The sequence below is a fragment of the Crocodylus siamensis genome, chromosome 6 (assembly GCF_052110815.1).
Source record: "Crocodylus siamensis isolate JL-2025a chromosome 6, ASM5211081v1, whole genome shotgun sequence".
NCBI classification, from domain to species: Eukaryota; Metazoa; Chordata; order Crocodylia; family Crocodylidae; genus Crocodylus; species Crocodylus siamensis.
In genome coordinates, this window is record NC_143400.1 from 74,203,211 (window position 1) to 74,222,200 (window position 18,990).

An 18,990-nucleotide genomic window follows, 5' to 3' on the forward strand; every position below is an offset into this window, starting at 1 on the left:
ACATTATATTTACTGATAAAACAGTCTCTTCAGATTTTTTTTCTGGAATAATTTTTAATGACATTTTCTTTGTGCATTACAGTTTACTATGTTTGCTTTCCTTTGCAGGTCCTGGCCTAGCCATCAGAGTAATATGTGCTGAAGAACCTTATATTTGCAAAGACTTTCCTGAAACTAACAATATTTTGAAAATAGTAGCAGACTTTTCTGCCAGTGTTAAAAAGGTAATACAATATGGTACCCAATAAGAATGTAAAAACAACATGCAAACTAATGCCTTAGAAAATGAGTGGTGTTTAACTACTAAAGGTAGTACTTGTTTACTTTGATAAATATTCTTTGCCTAATTTGTATGTATTTGAATAGTTTTTGCATAGTTAGAATTCTTAGTGCCCTAACAATCATTTACACAATAAATAGCTTTTTGGGGAAGATAGAGTTGATGGAGTACTACATTACAGACAGCAGTGTTATTTTAGATTAGGTTTGTAGACTAAACAAGCCTAATCTACAAATTGTTTGCTGACAACATATTTGAAGATGTTTCTGGCCATGTAATTATTACTTTAAAAAAAAAAAAAAAAAGCTGTTGTTGGTCCTTAAGGTTGTAGTCTTCTACGTTTTCTTGACAGCAGTCAGCAAACACCTAGGTCACCGTGTGAGAAATAAAGGTCTGATGCATTTGTCAGCTATTGTCAGCAAGAACTTGGCATGCTAGGCTAAATAAGCAATATATCATTTCCTTCTGTTTGCAGCCATGACAATAATGACCTCAGCTGCACCTTCTTTGTCGCTGAAAAAGCTTAGATTGGCTGCTGGGGGTTGCTGTTTCTTCTACGATGGAATGAATCAGTTTAACTTTGCTACCAAGCCTGTGACTGATTGCTGGAATGTTCTGCATCTGGGAAGAAATAGCATAAATGTTGTGTAGTGAGGAAAAGTTTTAAAGAGCAAACAAACAGAAAGGAAAAGCACTTAATCTAGCACTTTGGAAGACTGCAATTAAACCTACTGCTTGACTATCTGCAGTCAAATTACCAATACAGAGGCTAATAGAGTATACTGTAGATACCATTCCAGTACATAAAAGCTGCCATAACTGTTAAATAAACTTAAATATTTTGGCCTCATAAAAGGTTTTACATAAACTGTATTTGAATGAATCATTTTACAAATCTTACATATTTATTTTTCTGCTTCACTGCATAGCCACATACTCTGTTACAAAGGGTCAAAGCATGCACAACTGAAGAGGACCAGGAAAAGCTGATGCAGATTACAAGCCTACATTCACTAAATGCCTTTTTGCTGCCAATCAAAACTGTGGGAGTGCAGGTTAGTGGAGTGGTTCTATAGTGTTTTGAGAAGTGCTTATTTGTAGGACTGAAAGCTGCAGCATGGCACAATAAATAAATGGTGTTAAAGTAAAAAATGAAGAAAACGGCATGTCTGCATATCCTAAAACAGAAGGGTTAGTGGAATTCCTTGGCAATATCAGTTTTATTTTTAAATTCTACTAGTGTGCAAACATTCAGACATCTGGATAGTCAATCAAGTAAGATTTGGGCATCCTGTTTGAAGATCCAGGATTTTCTAAAGTCCTTAAATTAAATAACTGCCCTCTGGGGAATTATGTAATGATGTGTCCATGCAATTTTGTGCATAAAAGACGTGATTGCACATAATTGCATAATTTTGTGTAATTTAACCCCAGTGGGCTCTGTGCCTCCACCTCTGCAGGGCTCCCTTCACTCTAACTGGGAGCCCCATGTGGAGGCACCAAGTGCGGTGGCACAAGACTGAGCAGCTGGTAAGTGGGGAAGGGAGCTCCTTCCTGCAAGCGAGAGTGGAGGGTGTGGGTCATGTGCCATCGGGCAGTGTCGGCCGGAGCTGTGCCTCCACATGGGGCTTCTAGCACTCCAGCAGGAACAGGCACATGGAGGCATGGAATCATGTGCTATCAGGCCACATGGGCTCCATGCCTCCATATGCAGCTTCCTGCCGGAGTGCTAGAAGCCCCACGTGGAGGCACAGAGCCAGTCCAGCATGATGGTCTGTGGCCCCTGCCTGCAGTGACGAAAGCCCCACGTGCTGGCATAGAGCCAGCCTGGTCTGGTTCAAAGGCATGCACCAGAGGGCCGGGCCAACTCTGTGCTGCAACGTGCAGCCTAAGGCAGAACCTCATGCCACCGGGTACTATGTCTGCTGCGGCCATGAGGGGCGGCCACCTTCTGCTCTTGAGCTGCTGGTGGCAGGGACTGTGCATCTTGGGGGTGAGGGGAGAAGCATGTGGAAGGGGGGACCCCACCCACCCACAACCCCCATGCCCTCACATCCACCCACAGCCCCATACACTCTCCTAAACCAATCCTCCAACCATACAAGGTACCTAAAGAAATATTTTTGAAGAAGGTTCAAATAGTCCTATATTTAGTTTAATTAGTAAAAGTAATTACTTATGCAAAACATTTAATAATTTTGAATTTTTCTAATTCCCGGGGGTGTGAATAACAGGAGTCATAATTTGTGCCACAAGATTCAGATTTGCTATTTGAAAGGGATCATTTGATCTAACAGTTGAATCAGACCATTTATTAACTCATTTTTGGTTAAAAACAAAGAACAAAACTAAGCATATTCAAAGAACTTAAGCTTAAAACTTAGATGTATTGCTTTTAAACAGTGTAAAATTGAAAACTCCAAAATATAATTATCACTGACAGGAAATAGCATGAACCGTTGTGACTGGTAAACTACCAGTATCTGATTTGTATCCATTCTTAATAGTTTTGAGATGAGGTGTAGTTTCTTGTTTAACATAAATAAGTGTCATTTTAAATTTGCATTAATATAGCAGTTTCAGATATCATCTTAAATGGCATTCAAAAGCCAATAAGGGGGGGGTGTTGTTACTTTTTGTGATTTAGTTATGCTGCATTCTCTCTGCCACTTGAAGTTGTTAACAACAAAATCTAAAAATCTTAGAAAATTAGGGTTGGAAGGGACCTCTGGAAGTCCTCTAATCCAACCCTCTGCTCAAGGCAGGACCATCCCCAACTAGATCATCCCAGCCAAAGTTTTTTGTCTAGCTGGGTCTTAAAAACCTCCAAGGATGGAGATTGCACCACCTATCTGGGTACCCTGTTCCGGTGTTTTCATAGATTCATAGACATTAGGGCTGGAAGAGACCTCAAGATTGAGTCCAGCCCCCCGCCCAAAGGGCAGGAAGTCAGCTGGGGTCATAGGATCCCAGCAAGATAAGCAACCAATTTGCTCTTGAAGGTGTTCAATGTTAGTGCTTGAACCACCTCCGATGGCAGGCTGTTCCAGACCTTGGGGGCTCAGACAGTAAAGAAATTCTTCCATATGTCCAGCCGGAAATGATTTTCAACCTCATCATCCCTTGAGGCGCTCTGGTGAACAAACATTGCCTCAGCATCCAATTTTGCTGGTGGTCACCTATGATAAGCTTATAGGTGGCCATCAGATCACCCCTGAGCCTGTGCTTTTCCAGGCTAAAGAGCCCCATGACTCTCAGCCTGTGGTCGTAAGGTCTGTTTTCCTGACCCCTGACCATGCACGTGGCTCTTCTCTGGACTCTCTCAAGCTTCTCCACATCCTTTTTGAATTGTGGAGCCCAAAACTGGACGCAGTACTCCAACTGCAGCCTCACCAAGGCTGAGTACAAAGGGAGAATGACGTCCCGGGATTTGCTTGAGAAGGATCTATGGATGCAAGCCAGCGTTTTGGTTGCTTTAGTAGACGCAGCATCACATTGCAGGCTCCTGTTCATCTTGTGGTCAATGATGACCCCCAAGTGTCTTTGTTCCATAGTGCTCGCCGGAGTAGCACTGCCAAGCTTATAAGGATGCTGCAGGTTTTTCTTCCCAAGGTGGGGGACCTTGCATTTTTCAGTGTTAAACACCATCAGGTTCTCATCCGCCCATTTGCTGAGCCTGTCCAGGTTTTACTACCCTTCTAGTGAGAAAAATCTTCCTAATATCTAACCTAACTTCTCTTGCTGCAACTTCAGACCATTGCTCCCTGTTTCCTGTGGTGGGAGGTGACAGAACAGTTTAGTTCCATCTTCTTTTTGAACCCCCCTTCAGGTAGTTGAAAGCTGCTAATAAATCCCCCCTCAGTCTTCTGCAGGCTAAATAAACCCAGTTCCTTGAGCCTTTCCTTTATAAGCAAGGATTCTGGTTTTCCCTGATTTAAAAAAAAAAAATTGCATATGCTGTTTAAACTCAAATTCTCTAATAACCTCGAATACGTGGTTAAAATTAATGGCCCCCCACAGCCTCCTGAACTTGCTCATGCCTCTTGCTCTGCAGCCCTGTTGAAAGGGGCCCCTGGGTCCACATCCCCCTGCCCCTGCTCCCCTCTGCTCCTTGCTGTGGCCCCAAAGCAGCAGCACTTGCAGGGGACATGTTGCCAGGGGGAAGGGGGGGGCTCACAGTGGCGAGGAGATCCCTGCACGCCCGGCTGTCCCGTGCTGCGCCAGGTCGTGCCCACCAGGCTGCAGAGGCCCCCAGGGAGGGAAGGAGGGTGGGAGCCGGAGCCCACAGCCTGCACCTGCTCCATGCACAGATCTGGGAGGGCACAGGTCTTCCCTGTGTCCTAGGAAGCCCTCTCCCTTCTCTGAAAGAGCCACCCACAGCCCTGTCCTGCTCCCTGCTGGGGCCCTGCAGCTGTGTGTTGTGGCCCCAGTCCCCAAACACCACCTGGCTAGGCAGCAGCACCAACCCTGACTAGCTTCCTCCCTATAGGGTCCTCAATCCCCCCTCCACTTATCTGCTGGAGCTGCTCTGCAGGCTGCCTGGGACCATGTGCATATCCATGCACGTGGTGTCCCCTGTCTCACTGCCCTCCTCTTGCTCCCTCCCTCCCAGCTCCCTGCAGGTTGGAACTCAGCCAGCCTGCAGGGAGCTCACTGCAAAACTGCAAAATCTGTGGGTGTCTCTGGTAAAACAAGAAATCTGTTTGCCTTTGGTAAAAAAGCAAAATCCATGGTTTACTCTATTTTTCCATTGGAAATGGAAAACCTGGATCCCTGCTCAAAAGTCATGTGCCCCAGCCATTTTCATTGCCCTCTGCTGGATTCTCTATTCAATTTGTCCACATCTTTTCTAAAGTGGGGGGCCCAAAATTGAACACGGGTACTCCAGCGTCACCAGTGCTGAGTAGAGAGGGATAACCACTTCCCTCGATCTGCTGGCAACACTCATAGTTTCGTAGTTGGTAGGGTTGGAAGGGACCTGAGCACATCATCAAGTCCAACCCCCTGCCATGGCAGAAAAAAGTACTGGGGTCAAACAACCCCGGCAAGGTGTTTGTCTGACTTCCTCTTAAAGATCCCCAGGGTAGGAGCCAGCACCACTTCTCTTGGTAGTTGGTTCCAGATCCTAGCCTCCCTGACCATGAAGTAGCGTCTTCTGATGTCTAGTCTGAATCTACCCTCTGCCAGCTTGTGATCAGTATTTCTAGTCACTCCTGGTAGTGCTTGGGGGAACAGGGACTCCCCCAGTGCCTGCTGGTCCCCTCTGACTAGTTTGTAACAGGCCACTAGATCTTGTGGAGGCTGAAAAGGTTCAGGTCCTGTAGCCTCTCCTCATAGGGCCTGCCCTGCTGCCCCCTGATCATGTGGGTGGCCCTCCTCTGGACCCTCTCCATATTGTCCACCTCCCTCCTGAAGTGCAGCACCCAGAACTGGACGCAGTACTCCAGCTGCAGCCTGACCAGTGCTGCATAGAGGGGGAGGATCACCTCCTTGGACCTGCTTGAGATGCATCTGTGGATGCATGGCAAGGTACAGTTGGCCTTCCTGAATGCATCCCCACACTGTCAGCCCATGTTCATATTGGCATCAATAATGACTCCAAGATCCTTTTCTGCCTCTGCAGTGACAAGAAGGGAGCTCCCCAGCCAGTAGATCTGCTGCTGGTTCTTCCTCCCCAGGTGCATCACCTTGCACTTGTTGGTGTTGAATCCCATCCTGTTCTCATCTGCCCACCCCTATAACCTGTCTAGGTCCAATTGCAGCCTATTTCTCCCTTCTAGTGTGCCCGCATCCCCCCACATCTTAGTGTCATCTGCAAATTTGAACAGGGTGCTATTTACCCCCTCGTCCAAGTCACTGATGAAGATGTTGAACAGTGCGGGCCCGAGCACCGAGCCCTGCGGAACCCACTGCCCACATCCCTCCAAGTAAAAAATGACCCATCCACCACCACTCTCTGGGTGCAGCCCTCCAGCCAGTTGGCGACCCATTTGACTGTGTAGGTATTGACGTCACAGTCCCCTAGTCTTTTAATGAGAATGGGCTGAGAGACAGTGTTGAAGGCCTTCCGAAAGTCCAGAAAGACTACGTCCACTGCTACCCCTGCGTCTAAGGATTTTGTGACCTGGTCATGTAAGACCAACCTGCTGGCCTTCTAGGACCTGCCTCTGAGCCCATAACCTCCCCTGCTTGGACCCTCATGGACATGTGCCAGGATAATTTGCTCAAAAAGCTTACCCAGGATTGAGATAAGACTAACTGGCCTATAGGTTCCTGGGTCGTCCTTCTTCCCTTTTTTGAAAACAGAAACCACATTGGCCCTTTTCCAGTCCTCTACTCCTATGAATGCAGCCCAGAATACTATTAGCCTTCTTTGCAACAAGGATACCCTTTTGGTTCATAAATGCCTCTATTCTTTGATTGTTTTTACTGTTACATCATTGTTTAGAAAGATTTTAATGAATGTTAATGATGGGAGAAGGTGTGCACAGCCTGATGTTCTGTAGTTTAACTGTTTATAATCAGCAAACTTGACCAGTTACTAAATTAATGACTTTGGAATATTCGCAGTGGTTACATTTTTAAGATGTTTGGTTTTTTAGTATCAACAAATTATTTTGAAAAATGAAAATGTTATGTATCCAACTTTTAAATGGACAACAACCTTAAAAGATGAGGCTGAAATGCCCTTCATATTCTCTTTGGAGTAAGAGAGTTTGAATCTGATTATTTAAAATGGCTCTTCTATAGCCCTTTTGATATCCAGGTTATTAAAAATAGCACTTTGTAGATCCAGGATCATGTTCTGTCTTAAGCAACATGCATGTTGTCATGTTGACTTCAGCAGTATCCATCTGTCAATTGGACATTGACTGAAATTTAGGCCTCTGTTTTGCAAGCTTTTATTAAACTTTCAGTTGTTCAATTTTATTACCTTCTAGGGTGACTGTCGCTCATACAGTTATGTATGTGGGATCTCCAGTAAGGATGCTCCACACTGGGAATCTCTGATGTTCCTTGCCAGGCTCATACCGCGCATGTGCCACAACATAAACAGGTATATATTCCTAGTTCAGTCTCATTGCTGTTTTTTGCAATCTGTTTACTAATTTTTTAGGTAAAAAAAAAGGTAAAAAATTAGACTAAACTTTTAGCAGCTGAGAACTGAAAATACGAAGCATAATTTTCTTTTAAATGTAATTGCAGTGTATTTTTAATATATACATAACTTTATGCATCTTTGAATAGCTAAATTCATCAGTAAACCCATCTGTCCTTCCTCCTTCTCTCCCCTCATTGCTCCTATCTGTTATGAAAGCTTGTATAATTTAATGTGTCCAAGATCTCATCCTTCTGGATGGTCTCTTGTCTTGCACAGTATCCCAAAAGATCCATAGATACACTGGTTTGGGATTTAGAAAGGCCATGTCGGCTTAATAAGAACATTGTGGGAAAACTGATAGAACTCATTTATTTCAGTGGGAACAGTGAGGGGCCAGTCCTACATACTAATCTCACCTATTGGAAAATGTCTGTTTAAGCATAGAAATGTTGCTAGCCTTCTGGTTGTTTGAAGCCATTTCACCTGTACCTTGTGAAACTATTGAATTCCCTCTACGTATTAGTTTAGCAGAAAGTTCTAGGGGCATATTATTTATGAAAATCTGTAGAAGGGAGCATAGCAGTTCTTGCTATTCAGGCTAATTGTTGACAGTTTGACTTGAAACAAATGTTTTTGGGTTCCCTAGGCTATGCAATATAGTAATCGGTGTTAACATTTTCTAAGTAAATCCCTCCTGGCAGATGAGTCTTGGTTGCCTGACACTTCATTTTTAAGACTGCTTTCACTTTGTGGTAAAAACTTCATTCGGTTCCCTTGTGAAATATGAAATCTATTGATTTGGTTACGCACTATTTTGTTGTGGATACTTTTTTGCTGTTAAGGAAAAGAATCGGAGTTTTCAGTAGTAGAACTGAACTGAGTTCAAGAACCAGTAATAGAGTTTATCTAGAGCAGTGGTTCTCAAACTGTGGGCTGCATGCAGCCCTATCAGCACGTTGCTGCAGCCCATATAATCTCCTGTTTTAAAAAAAAAAAAAAAATGCCACCTGCAGTTCATTAGTCAGGAAGAAAAATGTGGGAAATGTGGCAGCCACTTACCCTTCAGGTAAGTTTAGGTGTGAGGAGGGCAGGGATTGAGGCCCCCACAGTGAGGGAATAGAGTAGGGCTAGAGGTGCTGCCCAGCTGGGATGGTGCATGAGGGCCAGGGCAGGAATGTGCAGCCATAGGGCAGGTCGGGAAGTGGGAGCCACAGGAGGCTCATCTGGCGGGAGATGGGAAGGAGCAGTTTCCTGCTGCTGCATGCACTCCTAGGAAGGGAGGCTTGGGGGACACATGCCCCCCAGATTTGTGCATGGGGTCAGGGCGGATGCAGGCTGCCCGTTGCAGGTTCAGGGCTCTCTTTGCCCTGGTGCGCTGTTCCCGGGGGCCTCCACAACAAAGCAGGGCAGGGAGGATTGGTGCCCTCTGCCCAGATGGCAGTAGTGGGGGGCCCAACTGCACTACTACTGCTGCTGGGTGGGCAGGGGGTGCCTTGCCATGGCAGTGTGGCCAGCATGGGGCTCCTGGCAGAGACACCAGGCCTCCCCACCCACCAGCATCTAACTTTTTATTCCTGCCCACTGGGCTGCAGAAGCCCCCGGGGGAAATCAGCAGAGTGGGGAGCCCTGAGCCTACTGCAGGCAGCCTGCATTTGCCCCCACTCCATGGACTTTGCTTTGGCCATGCCGCCCATGGTAGGGTGGAGCTGAGCTTTCTGCTCTGCTCCAGCTGCAGCAACCGCTACCTTTTGTGGGCAGCAGCTGGAGGGGGCAGGTAGGGGGCTGCAAGCCTTGGCCCTGGTCCTGTGGCAGCTGGGGGCCCCCTCAGCTGTGGGATGTGGCCCACATAACACATTGAGACCTGAAAGTGTAGCCCACTATGGCAAACAGGTTGATAACCATTGGTCTAGAGAAACACGGTCTTATTTGCTGTGTAAGTGGAAGGGTATGTAGGGTGACTGAAAGAAAATAAACACTGGTGTCACGGTTAAGGCAGTTAGGTCTTACCTTGGAGAACTGGATTCTGTTCCTGCCTGGCTGAAGAGTTCATGTGAGATGTCTGGCAGGCAGGTCACTTTAAACCAAACTTCTGAGCGTTTACTAATTGTTCCTGGCTTTCCGAGTGCTGCAGTGCTTGAGATGCTATAGCGAGACTTGAAATTCTGGATACTCCCATCTTTAACTGAGGTGTGTTTGGAACATCCAAAGTGATTTGAAAAATCTGGATCTAAGGATCTCAAATTGAGCAACAAAATTAGTGGGGAAAATTTTTATTCTAATCTGTTTCTGTATCCCCATCTGGAAAATGGGCATACTGCCACACCTTCACCTCACAGGGATATTGCAGTATTTTAGTAATGAGAGCTGTAATGAGGCTTATTGGGCATTTATACACAAACTTCTTTTTCCTGTGATGCGCCAGAGATCTGCTGCTTCAGAGCAGACTCAAGTCGCATCTGCTTCACATGCGAAATGTGCCAAACTGCATATAATTGTATAAGCAGCAAAATAAGCATCAGCATGCAGAAAATGGTGGTGGTGCACTTTTGAACTAAAGCACCTCTGAGGGGATTTAGTTCAAAAGCACTCCACCAAAATTTTCTCAGCGCTGACTTGCATTTCAACACTTATACAACTGTAGGCATTGCGGCGCCAGGCACTTTTCAAAGCACCCAGCACTGCAGTGCCTGCATGTTTAAAAATGCCCATAAGTTTTTGTTGGTTTTTTTGTTTTTGTTTTTTTTTGTCTCGACTAGTGTGCAGTGAAGTGCCACATACAGAGTAATGGGGAGGAGAAAAAATAATAACACATGAGGCAGGGCACTGAGAGGCAGTGGATACTATGAAAAATTGTGAAACACTATTATGTGGTCTCATTACATGCAAGTGGGGGAAGAAAAAAGGCACATCAGAAGGACCTATGTAAACTTGTTTCTAACACTTCCTAAAATTGTAAGTGTTTTACTTGCACCTTTTAGGGCACTTCTACACATGTTCCAGTGCTTTAATTAGAGCAGCTCTGAGACCCACTCTAAAGCTCTGCCATGTCTCACATATTGTTGTCTGTGAGAGAGTGCTTGTGCTAAGCAAGGCCTAGCATTAAGAACAATGCACTAAAACTCCCAGAATGCTTCAAGGAGTCTGAGGCGTTAGCGATTGACATTCTGGTAATCACCTTCTGACCCTTAAATAAAAATGGTGACAATGATAAAAATTGCAAGCAAGCAGCTTATATTGTTAAAACAGGAAACCGCATGGCTAAACCGCAATGACGAATAATAACCGCATATTATGTAAGCATTGACCTTTTAATCCTGCTAAAGACAGCAAAACATATAGATGAATAATGTATTTAGATTATTAAGAATTAACATAAGAAACATAAAGGTCATTAAGAATTAACATAAGCAGCGTAAAAATTATAATACAGAGCGTATCACCTGATATTATAATATAGATAAGTTAACTAATAACCAATAGAAGTAAGAATTAGAAATACATATGTATATGTGTTATCATATATCAGTAATAGTAAAGTTATGTTAGATGCCTCACTGTCAGAGTGGGGACAGTTTTGTATCTTTTGTCTAAAAAAAAAAAAAAAAAAAGATAAGGGACTCCTTTTGAATGAGCTGTTGACCAGTTCTGAGACTACTGAATCAGGCAGCCGTACCTAGCCTCCAGGTTAGAAAGCAAGGGCTTGATTTGAGAACCTTGTGAACCAACAGACCTCCTTAGTTTATGACTTTGTGAAACAATAAAAGTTTTAAATTGAACATCCAGGTCTGAGCCTGTGCTTAATTCAGTCCTTATACAATTCAGCACGAACTCACACAGTGTCCCCATGCTTAAAAATGGTGGCAGGGGTGCTTGAACTAAAACCTATATGATCAGTGTGAATTCAGTTGCCAAACTCCAGCAGACTTGATTTATCGAGTCTGCTGGGACACGCTGGAATTCCAGTGCACTGGAGAAGCCTCTGTGCTCAGGTACGGGTGCCCTTAATGTTGTTTTAGCTTGGATTTCAGGGTGTAATATCCTTCTTATAGAGTGCATTGTCGAATATTGTATCTTTTTCGATGTTGTGTGGTACCCAGAACAAGGTTCTAATCTTTTTCCTTTTATGTTTATTGGGGCTTTAAAGGGAGATAAGGCAGCTGACATTTCAAGTAGTACGCTGAAATACAGTATTTAGCTTCCTGACCTTTTTAAGTTTTACAGATTTTTGTGTTCTGTAACCAAACAGATAGAACTGTACAAATGCATTTTTGCCCATGTTTTGAGCTTTAGACCCATTTTAGTTTTGCCTGTTGTATATGTATCCAAAAGAGAGAGAGAAATCTTTCGGCTGTCTAGGTCAGATAGGTGGCACAGAGCCTGTCTGTAGGCTGCATCATGCTGTCTGCAGGCCTGGTGCCATCCCTGCTTGCCCCCCCAACATGCTGGGATTGGGTCCTGGGGGGGGGGCTAGTGTGCGCCAGGATTGGCAGGATCAGGAGCTAGATCCAGTGCCCAGGGCTCCCCATGGATTGGTTTGGGAACCTGGCAGTTAGGAGAGCAATAGTACTGCTCCCCGACTCTAAATTTCCGGACCCATGGGGAGCCCCACAGGCCAGATAACACTATGAAAAGGCCTGATCTGGCCTGATGCTTAAAACTATGCATGTCTAAACAACATACACTAAAAATGGAGAACAACACCCAAACTGAAATTTGTCACCTGTTCTAAGGAGGAGTTTTTCTCTTACCTTTTCTTCCTGGAGACTTTAGTTATTACAGGCTATCCATAAAATATTCTGTAGTACACAAGTTTCTCTTATATTTTATGAAGTTCATCCAATACATGTATTACTTTTTTTAATATGGTACCTACATGGAAGTCAGTGTTAATAACCAGTTTGAATTATTTAATGTAATATAATCCTCTCAAGATTTTAAATAGTGATGTAGTCATGCTTTTGTAGTAGGGCATTATTTTCTCAAACTGTGAGATTTCAAAAGACTCTGTAAGGAGGTAGTCTTCTGAAGCAGTGAAAATAAGTTTTAGAACGCTTATTAAATAGCATTATTGGAATGGCAGTAACTTTCACTGATATTGGCTAAAAAGGATAAAATACTTCAAATAACCTCAGTGAATGGGTAATATTGTACATCAGTAACTGGCTATTTTTATTTATTTGAAAGGAGTAAGAAAGCAAGCCAAAAAGTTACCATTCTCTAAGAGATGTAAAATGCATAAAACTGTATTTAAAATAATACAAATGCATATATTGGGTATATGGAAATTTGAATAGTTTTAGTTGACTTCTGCGTAGCGGATACACTCCTAAAGTAAATGTCCCTAGTTTGTTTCTTCATCATATGATATTCCTTACAACACAGTCTGCAAGGTCCCTATTTCATTCCTTAGGTGTGCAGTATAGTATATTTTCCTACAATTTCTTTGTCTTCCCAGAGTTGTCTATGTGTTTGGTCCGCCAGTCAAAGAACCTCCTACAGATGTAACACCTACTTTCCTGACCACAGGAGTTCTCAGTACTTTACGCCAAGCTGATTTTGAGGCTCATAATATTCTCAGGGAGTCTGGTAAGCATTCAGCCTTAATCCAGTCCGGTATACTAGTTGCAGGAATTAGTGCTGTTTCTCTTCAAAACAACATTACTTAGTAAGATGGCATACTTTTCTTTTAAACACTGAGAAATGCATGGCATAAATTGCTAGATAGAATCCTAATGGAATGAATTAAACAGAATCTCCACTTTTTCACTGTACAGAAAACACTGCTGAAAGCAATTTAATGTCATTGTATGATAACACCTTAATGTGATTTCAGGTTTTGGTAACCATTTCCTTCTCTTGCACCTTCCAAGATTTACTTTGTAACCAAATATTCAATGTTTAAGAGGTGCTATAAAACACTATACTGGTAACTAATAAATATGTTTAACTAAACCTCTTTATCACCACTTTCCTTAAGGTTATGCCGGAAAAATCAGCCAAATGCCAATAATTCTGACGCCATTGCATTTTGACCGAGACCCCCTTCAGAAGCAGCCTTCCTGTCAGAGATCTGTGGTTATTCGAACCTTTATTACTAGTGACTTCATGACTGGTATTGCAGCAACTCCTGGTAATGAGATTCCAGAAGAGGTAATATTTCTTTTGTTTTTAGTTTTGTTTTTCTGGTGTGGCTTGGGAATGTGGAAAAGGCCTTCAGTTGTCTTTCTCCCTCTCCTCTCCTCCTGGCCTCAGGTGATTTTGTATCTTTTAAGTTTTTGGTAAGTTCTCTTCGGTATTTGACAGCTGCTTATTTTGTCTGATTTTTATGCTCTGTTTTAGAGGAAACCGGTAATATTTTTGAGGTTGAGTGCATAAAGCTAGGTGATTAAGTCACTAATTATCAGTAGCCTACCTTTTTTCAAAACTGAGTGTCCCTGGTACCAGCTGATCTGACTTGAAAGCTGCAGATACTCAGTTCTTTCAAAATGTTGGCTTCTATTTAAGTGCCTAATCAGGATTTAGGAGCCCAAATTACAAGCTTTTCCAAATTTTGGTCATTCCCATAATGTGTTTGAACTTTTGTTTAAAAAATGTACTACATGTGAGTAGTGTTGTCGCCCTTACTTTGAGGTTTCACTTTCTTAAGGATCTGTTATTATTTCATTGATAATTCACACTTAAAACATTGTTTATAAACTCTTTCTGTCTAATCAGTACAACATAACTCTGAGTGTAAACTATTTAATGTTCAGAAAGGCCTTTTAAATGGGCTTTCAAGAAGAGATGTTTCAGAGGTTTCCACTTTTTTAACTGTTGGAATGTACAAAATTGAAGTTTGTCTTCGTTGGGAGTATAATTCTCTAATATACTCTTGAAAACTGCATTTTATGTATAGCTTCGTTGTCACAATATTGTGTAGTATCACTAATAAAATAGCATTAACTGTGGATGAAATGTATACATATAGGAAAAAAATAATTATGGTTGCTTAAAGTCTCATGGGCTCTAAGCAAGCTGTGCTGAGTAGTTGCATCATTCTGTATCTTTAATTTGCCACATGCAGTAAGAAAATACTGAGATTTAAAATATGACTTTACGGTCTCTGCTTCAAATTATAGAAATTATATGGAGACTTCTCATTCTGCGAAGACAATAAGACTTTCCTATAGAATTAACAAATTGCTGTTTTAATACCCAGTATGGAACACTCCTGTTAATAACTAGATATGAACTCCAGAGGGCAGGTGGCTCCCAATGGAGAAAATTTTTTTCTTCTTGAAACTACCCTGTTCCAACTGTTGTTATTTATTAATATACAGAGTTCACCACCTTACTAAGCCTTCTGTTTTTATGGGATAGTGGGCTTTACTGGAGGTAATGCGTAAAGAATACATTCTATATTTTGTAGTTTGCTCAAGGTTAATTCTGTAGTGTATTACAGGTACCTAAACTGCTACTGTTTAACATTTTAAAAATTACTTTTCTAGTAAGAAAAGATGCATCCATTTTTTTTATTGCTGTTACAAAGTGGAAGCCTTAATTGTAGGATGGCCGCAAATTAAGTGCTGGGATAATTTATTTGGTTCTTACTAATAACTTAATAGTTTGTAGGTTTCTCTGTTTTGCCTGCAACCTGCCTTAGGAAAGAAAATTTTTAAACATTTTAAATGTTTCCATTTTTCTTGGGTACCATTTTTTCCAAAGTCTGTTGCATCAAGTATTGTCTTTTTTTCTCTTAATCACAGGTTGTGTTGAAAATGGTGACAGAAATTAAAAAGATTCCTGGTATTTCTCGGGTGATGTATGATTTGACATCAAAACCGCCAGGAACTACTGAGTGGGAGTAATTAACTTTTTTTTCTATTAAAGTACTGTATGCAGTTTAAATTATATCAGAAACCATTCCCAGTGTTGACATGCAGTACTGTGAAAAGTGACTGGAGCTGCTACATCACATCCGATTCCTCTCCTGGAGCATAAATCTGCAATTAAGAGCTGTTGGGCATAACTATGTGGGGCTGAGGATTTGTACGGGTAAATAATCATGGCAGCATTGCCTGTGTGCAGATGAATTCATATTGCTTTTGCCTTTTTGTCTTACTGATTCTCCCTGTTTTCATGTGTTTTATTGTTACTGTCATTTCAATGTCTCTTTGTTTTTGTACACTGTGTAAGGGACAGTTTTACTTTTAACAAACTCATTGTTACGGCCTAAAAATGTATTATGGATACTTAATGTGACCAACTGCTTTTGAACAGATTTATTATAAATAAATATTTTGCCAAATGGAATAGTGGGTACTGTTGAGTTGTGGAATTAATGTGTATCTGTTTGTTGTGTACTGTTAAGCCTGTTATGTACTGTTTGAAGTATTAGCCCATGGCAATAATATTGAATTCCAAAAGAGTGATGCTAAAGTAATATGAAATGACCTTCCATCTTTCTGTGCTCACTCTTTCCATTGCTCTTTGTAAGATTAAACATGTATATAGGTGACAAACACGTCTCATCAAACTTTGATATACACTTAACTTGTATATACATATATAAAATTGCAGACGATATTTAAGTCTGCAGTGTCCAGAAAAAATGGTAATAATGGGAGTAAAATTTTAAATGGCTTGTCAGAAACCCCAGATCTTTAAATCATAGCTTAAGTTTTCAATTTCAGACCCCTACACAATGATCAACCCCCTGTTCCATGGCTTGGCCAAGTGCTTTTGTTTATATTTTGAAGTTTGTTTCCTAGAAATTTTGTTTTTTATGGGGAAATATTTGTATATGTTGTATCTAGTTTCTTTGGTTTTTTTGGGTTGTTTTTAAAGATTAGCATCTCATTTAGTGTAGAGTTACTTCAGTGGAGGTGATTTAGCCAGTCAGAATACAGATTAATGCAGTCCTTTATGTACTGCGGTTTATTTAGTAAAGTCAGCAATAACTTGTATAAAGGGTGTGATTAACATCAAACCCTACCCGTGCTTCTCTAATACGTCTTGGCTAAAAGTCAAGTTTTTTGATTACTCGGGTCTAGTTGCAGTCCTCTTTTTGTAAGTGTTTATTTTTATAGCTATGGAAGGTCCTGACCTGAGCAGCTTTACTAGGTACGTGCAGGGCTAGAACCTTAATTACGTAGTCAGGTTCATTTTCTTGAATGACTTTTTTTTTTTTTTTTTTTTTTTTTTAAACGGTTGTATTTCATTCAGCTGTGAAATAACCAAACCCCATAAAAATAAGGTTATATTTGTTGAATATATTCTATAAGGCATGAGAATTCATAAGACATTTTTCCTTATATAGATTCTTGAACTGGAATAATAGTGGATAAATGTTTAACATGATATTCTGATTGCACAATTTCTCCATTTTTAGTATTGGTGCACAAACATACTGTAAAAAATCAGTTTTTCATCTTTATTTTTTAGAACAAGTCAGCTGTACCTAATGTGCTCTTGCCTAAGCCAGCTGAGTGTTGTGCATCATACAGGGTGGTATATCATTGCAGCTCTTCCAGCTTTTTGAAAATTCTTGTGGCTACTTGACTTAGATACAACCAGAAGGAAGGCAACAGGCTTTAGAGGCCAGAGCATATGATTTGATGTCCTGTCCCAACTCTGCTACCAGCCTCTTCAAAAACCACAGGGAAGTTGTGTAAACTTAACTTCCAACATGCTTCAGTTGAGTTGTCTCACTTGGATATAATAGAACACCCATTCTTCCAGAAAAGTTGAGCTCTTTAAATGGAAACTGCTGTGTAGGTGAGGTATTATATAATTACTAACTTTATTTTGTATATATGTAATGTAACATTATCAGAATCTGATCTGTAAAAACTCAAATCAGAGTAATTTGAATGACTAAAAATTAACAGATATTCAGTGTGACAAAATATTTTAAACCTTTTATGGTTCTATTCAAAACAACCAGTCCAAACTCTCTGGTAGTTGAATTTTAAAAAAAATGATGACATTGTCCTTGTACTATATTTTTAACTTTTGAGGATGGTTATTTTCATGATTGGTACTGTCTCATGCATAATGTGTTACAAGCACAAGTAGGACATTCACAATTTGGTGTGCAAAAGAGGGTATGTCTTTAATTACATATCCTTCATTGCTTATTGTGAGTAAACTTGCTAGTATTGCAGCTGCCACCAGCTCTGTGAATGCCCTGCTAAATTAGACTTTGCCAGCAAACAAGGGAAAATGAAGAAGGATTACTATCAGAATTAGAGAATATCTCTTAATTTAAGAGTAAGGCTTTTTCTCACTTGCGTGTGTGTATAATATATATTATGAGACTATATATGTATATGTAGCCTCATAAGGCAGTTCAGAGACCTATATAATACACAGTTCTATGTCCGTAGCACTTTCATCTGACTTCACCCTTAAGTGTTTGACAGAATATTTGAACAGATTATTTCTAATGTTTGCTGCATGTCAGATATTGGGAAGTCAAACTGTCATAAAAGTTTAATCTCAACAACAGGTGTAGTATATATCCCTGTATGCAGTGCGTGTATTAAAGCTGGTACACTTTGATTGTGGTAGGTTGCTTTTCAGGTCTTCATTAATAAAGTGGAGCTAGACAACAATCCCCATGCTTTTCAGGAATATTTCTTCCCCCTTTTAAAACTGAAAAATAAATACTCAAGTTCTTTAGGTCAAAATACTGCAGTATAAACCAAATGTCTTATCAAAATAAAATTCTTGAGGCTTAAAATATTCCTGCATTTTTGTGCTGTACATTTCTGAAGCATTGGGTTATTCTTAGTGTGGTTGACATGGGTCCTCCCAACAGTTCTTGAATATATTTTATGGAATCCACGTATATACACGGCCTAATGGCGGAGAGGAACATAACACTTTATCACAAAGTTGAAAATAAATTTATGGAATAGCTTACCAAAACCATAAGTGTAGCTGCCTCGTTCACTTCAGATCTTCAGAGAGACATGTCAACATTTAAAGAGGAATTTGTATTTGGGTACTTTCCATCATTCTCAATTTTTAAGATTTTCTGCTTGTGAAATTATAAAGTACTGTGAGCCTTAATTTTTATCCACAAATAAAACTATTATGTTTAAATATTTGTGTGATTTATTTTTTAGGTCTATGAAGTAAGAATTTTATTGTGAGTTGGACCATTTATTTTGAGTGGGGGGGGGGGAAACAGCTATGAAACTACATTTTTACAGAAGACTTGGCACGGGGTACATCTCTTTTAAGGCCAACGCCTTTCGTAAGATGCATCAGATTTCCTTCAGTTATTTGTGGCTAATTGCTAATAGTCGCATTCTGAGTGAGGACTTGGGTTAAAAGCATCATATAAATTAGTCCTGAATTTTCCAGTAGCATTAGATATGAATCGAATCTTACCTGTTAGTAAGATTGGTAACATTTTCATATTGCTTTGTAGATTCTCAAGGGTGAAATTCTAGTTACAGTTGTTTGTAGTAAAAATTAGTTGATGGTGCCACCCCCGATCTTGCTCAATTATGAATATCTAGTGAACAGTCTATGAATTTAATAATTTACAGGATGAGTTCTTCATGTAGATAGTCCCCTGGGGTATAGGAAGGAGGGACTTTGAAGATGACTGAAATTA

At 41.0% G+C, this 18,990-nt stretch overlaps 1 protein-coding gene across 1 annotated transcript in view; it reads left to right on the forward strand.

Annotated features, from left to right (window-relative positions):
• Window positions 1-18,470, forward strand: part of GMPS (guanosine monophosphate synthase) — a 58,085-nt gene extending 39,615 nt beyond the window's left edge. Inside the window, exons 11-16 of the mRNA XM_090051999.1 lie at window positions 109-224; window positions 1,210-1,335; window positions 7,222-7,337; window positions 12,838-12,968; window positions 13,360-13,532; window positions 15,128-18,470. Of these exons, the coding sequence (XP_089908125.1) occupies window positions 109-224; window positions 1,210-1,335; window positions 7,222-7,337; window positions 12,838-12,968; window positions 13,360-13,532; window positions 15,128-15,229 (764 nt within the window). The 3' untranslated portion in view covers window positions 15,230-18,470. The remainder of the gene's footprint in view (window positions 1-108; window positions 225-1,209; window positions 1,336-7,221; window positions 7,338-12,837; window positions 12,969-13,359; window positions 13,533-15,127) is intronic.
• The last annotated feature ends 520 nt before the right edge of the window (window positions 18,471-18,990 follow it).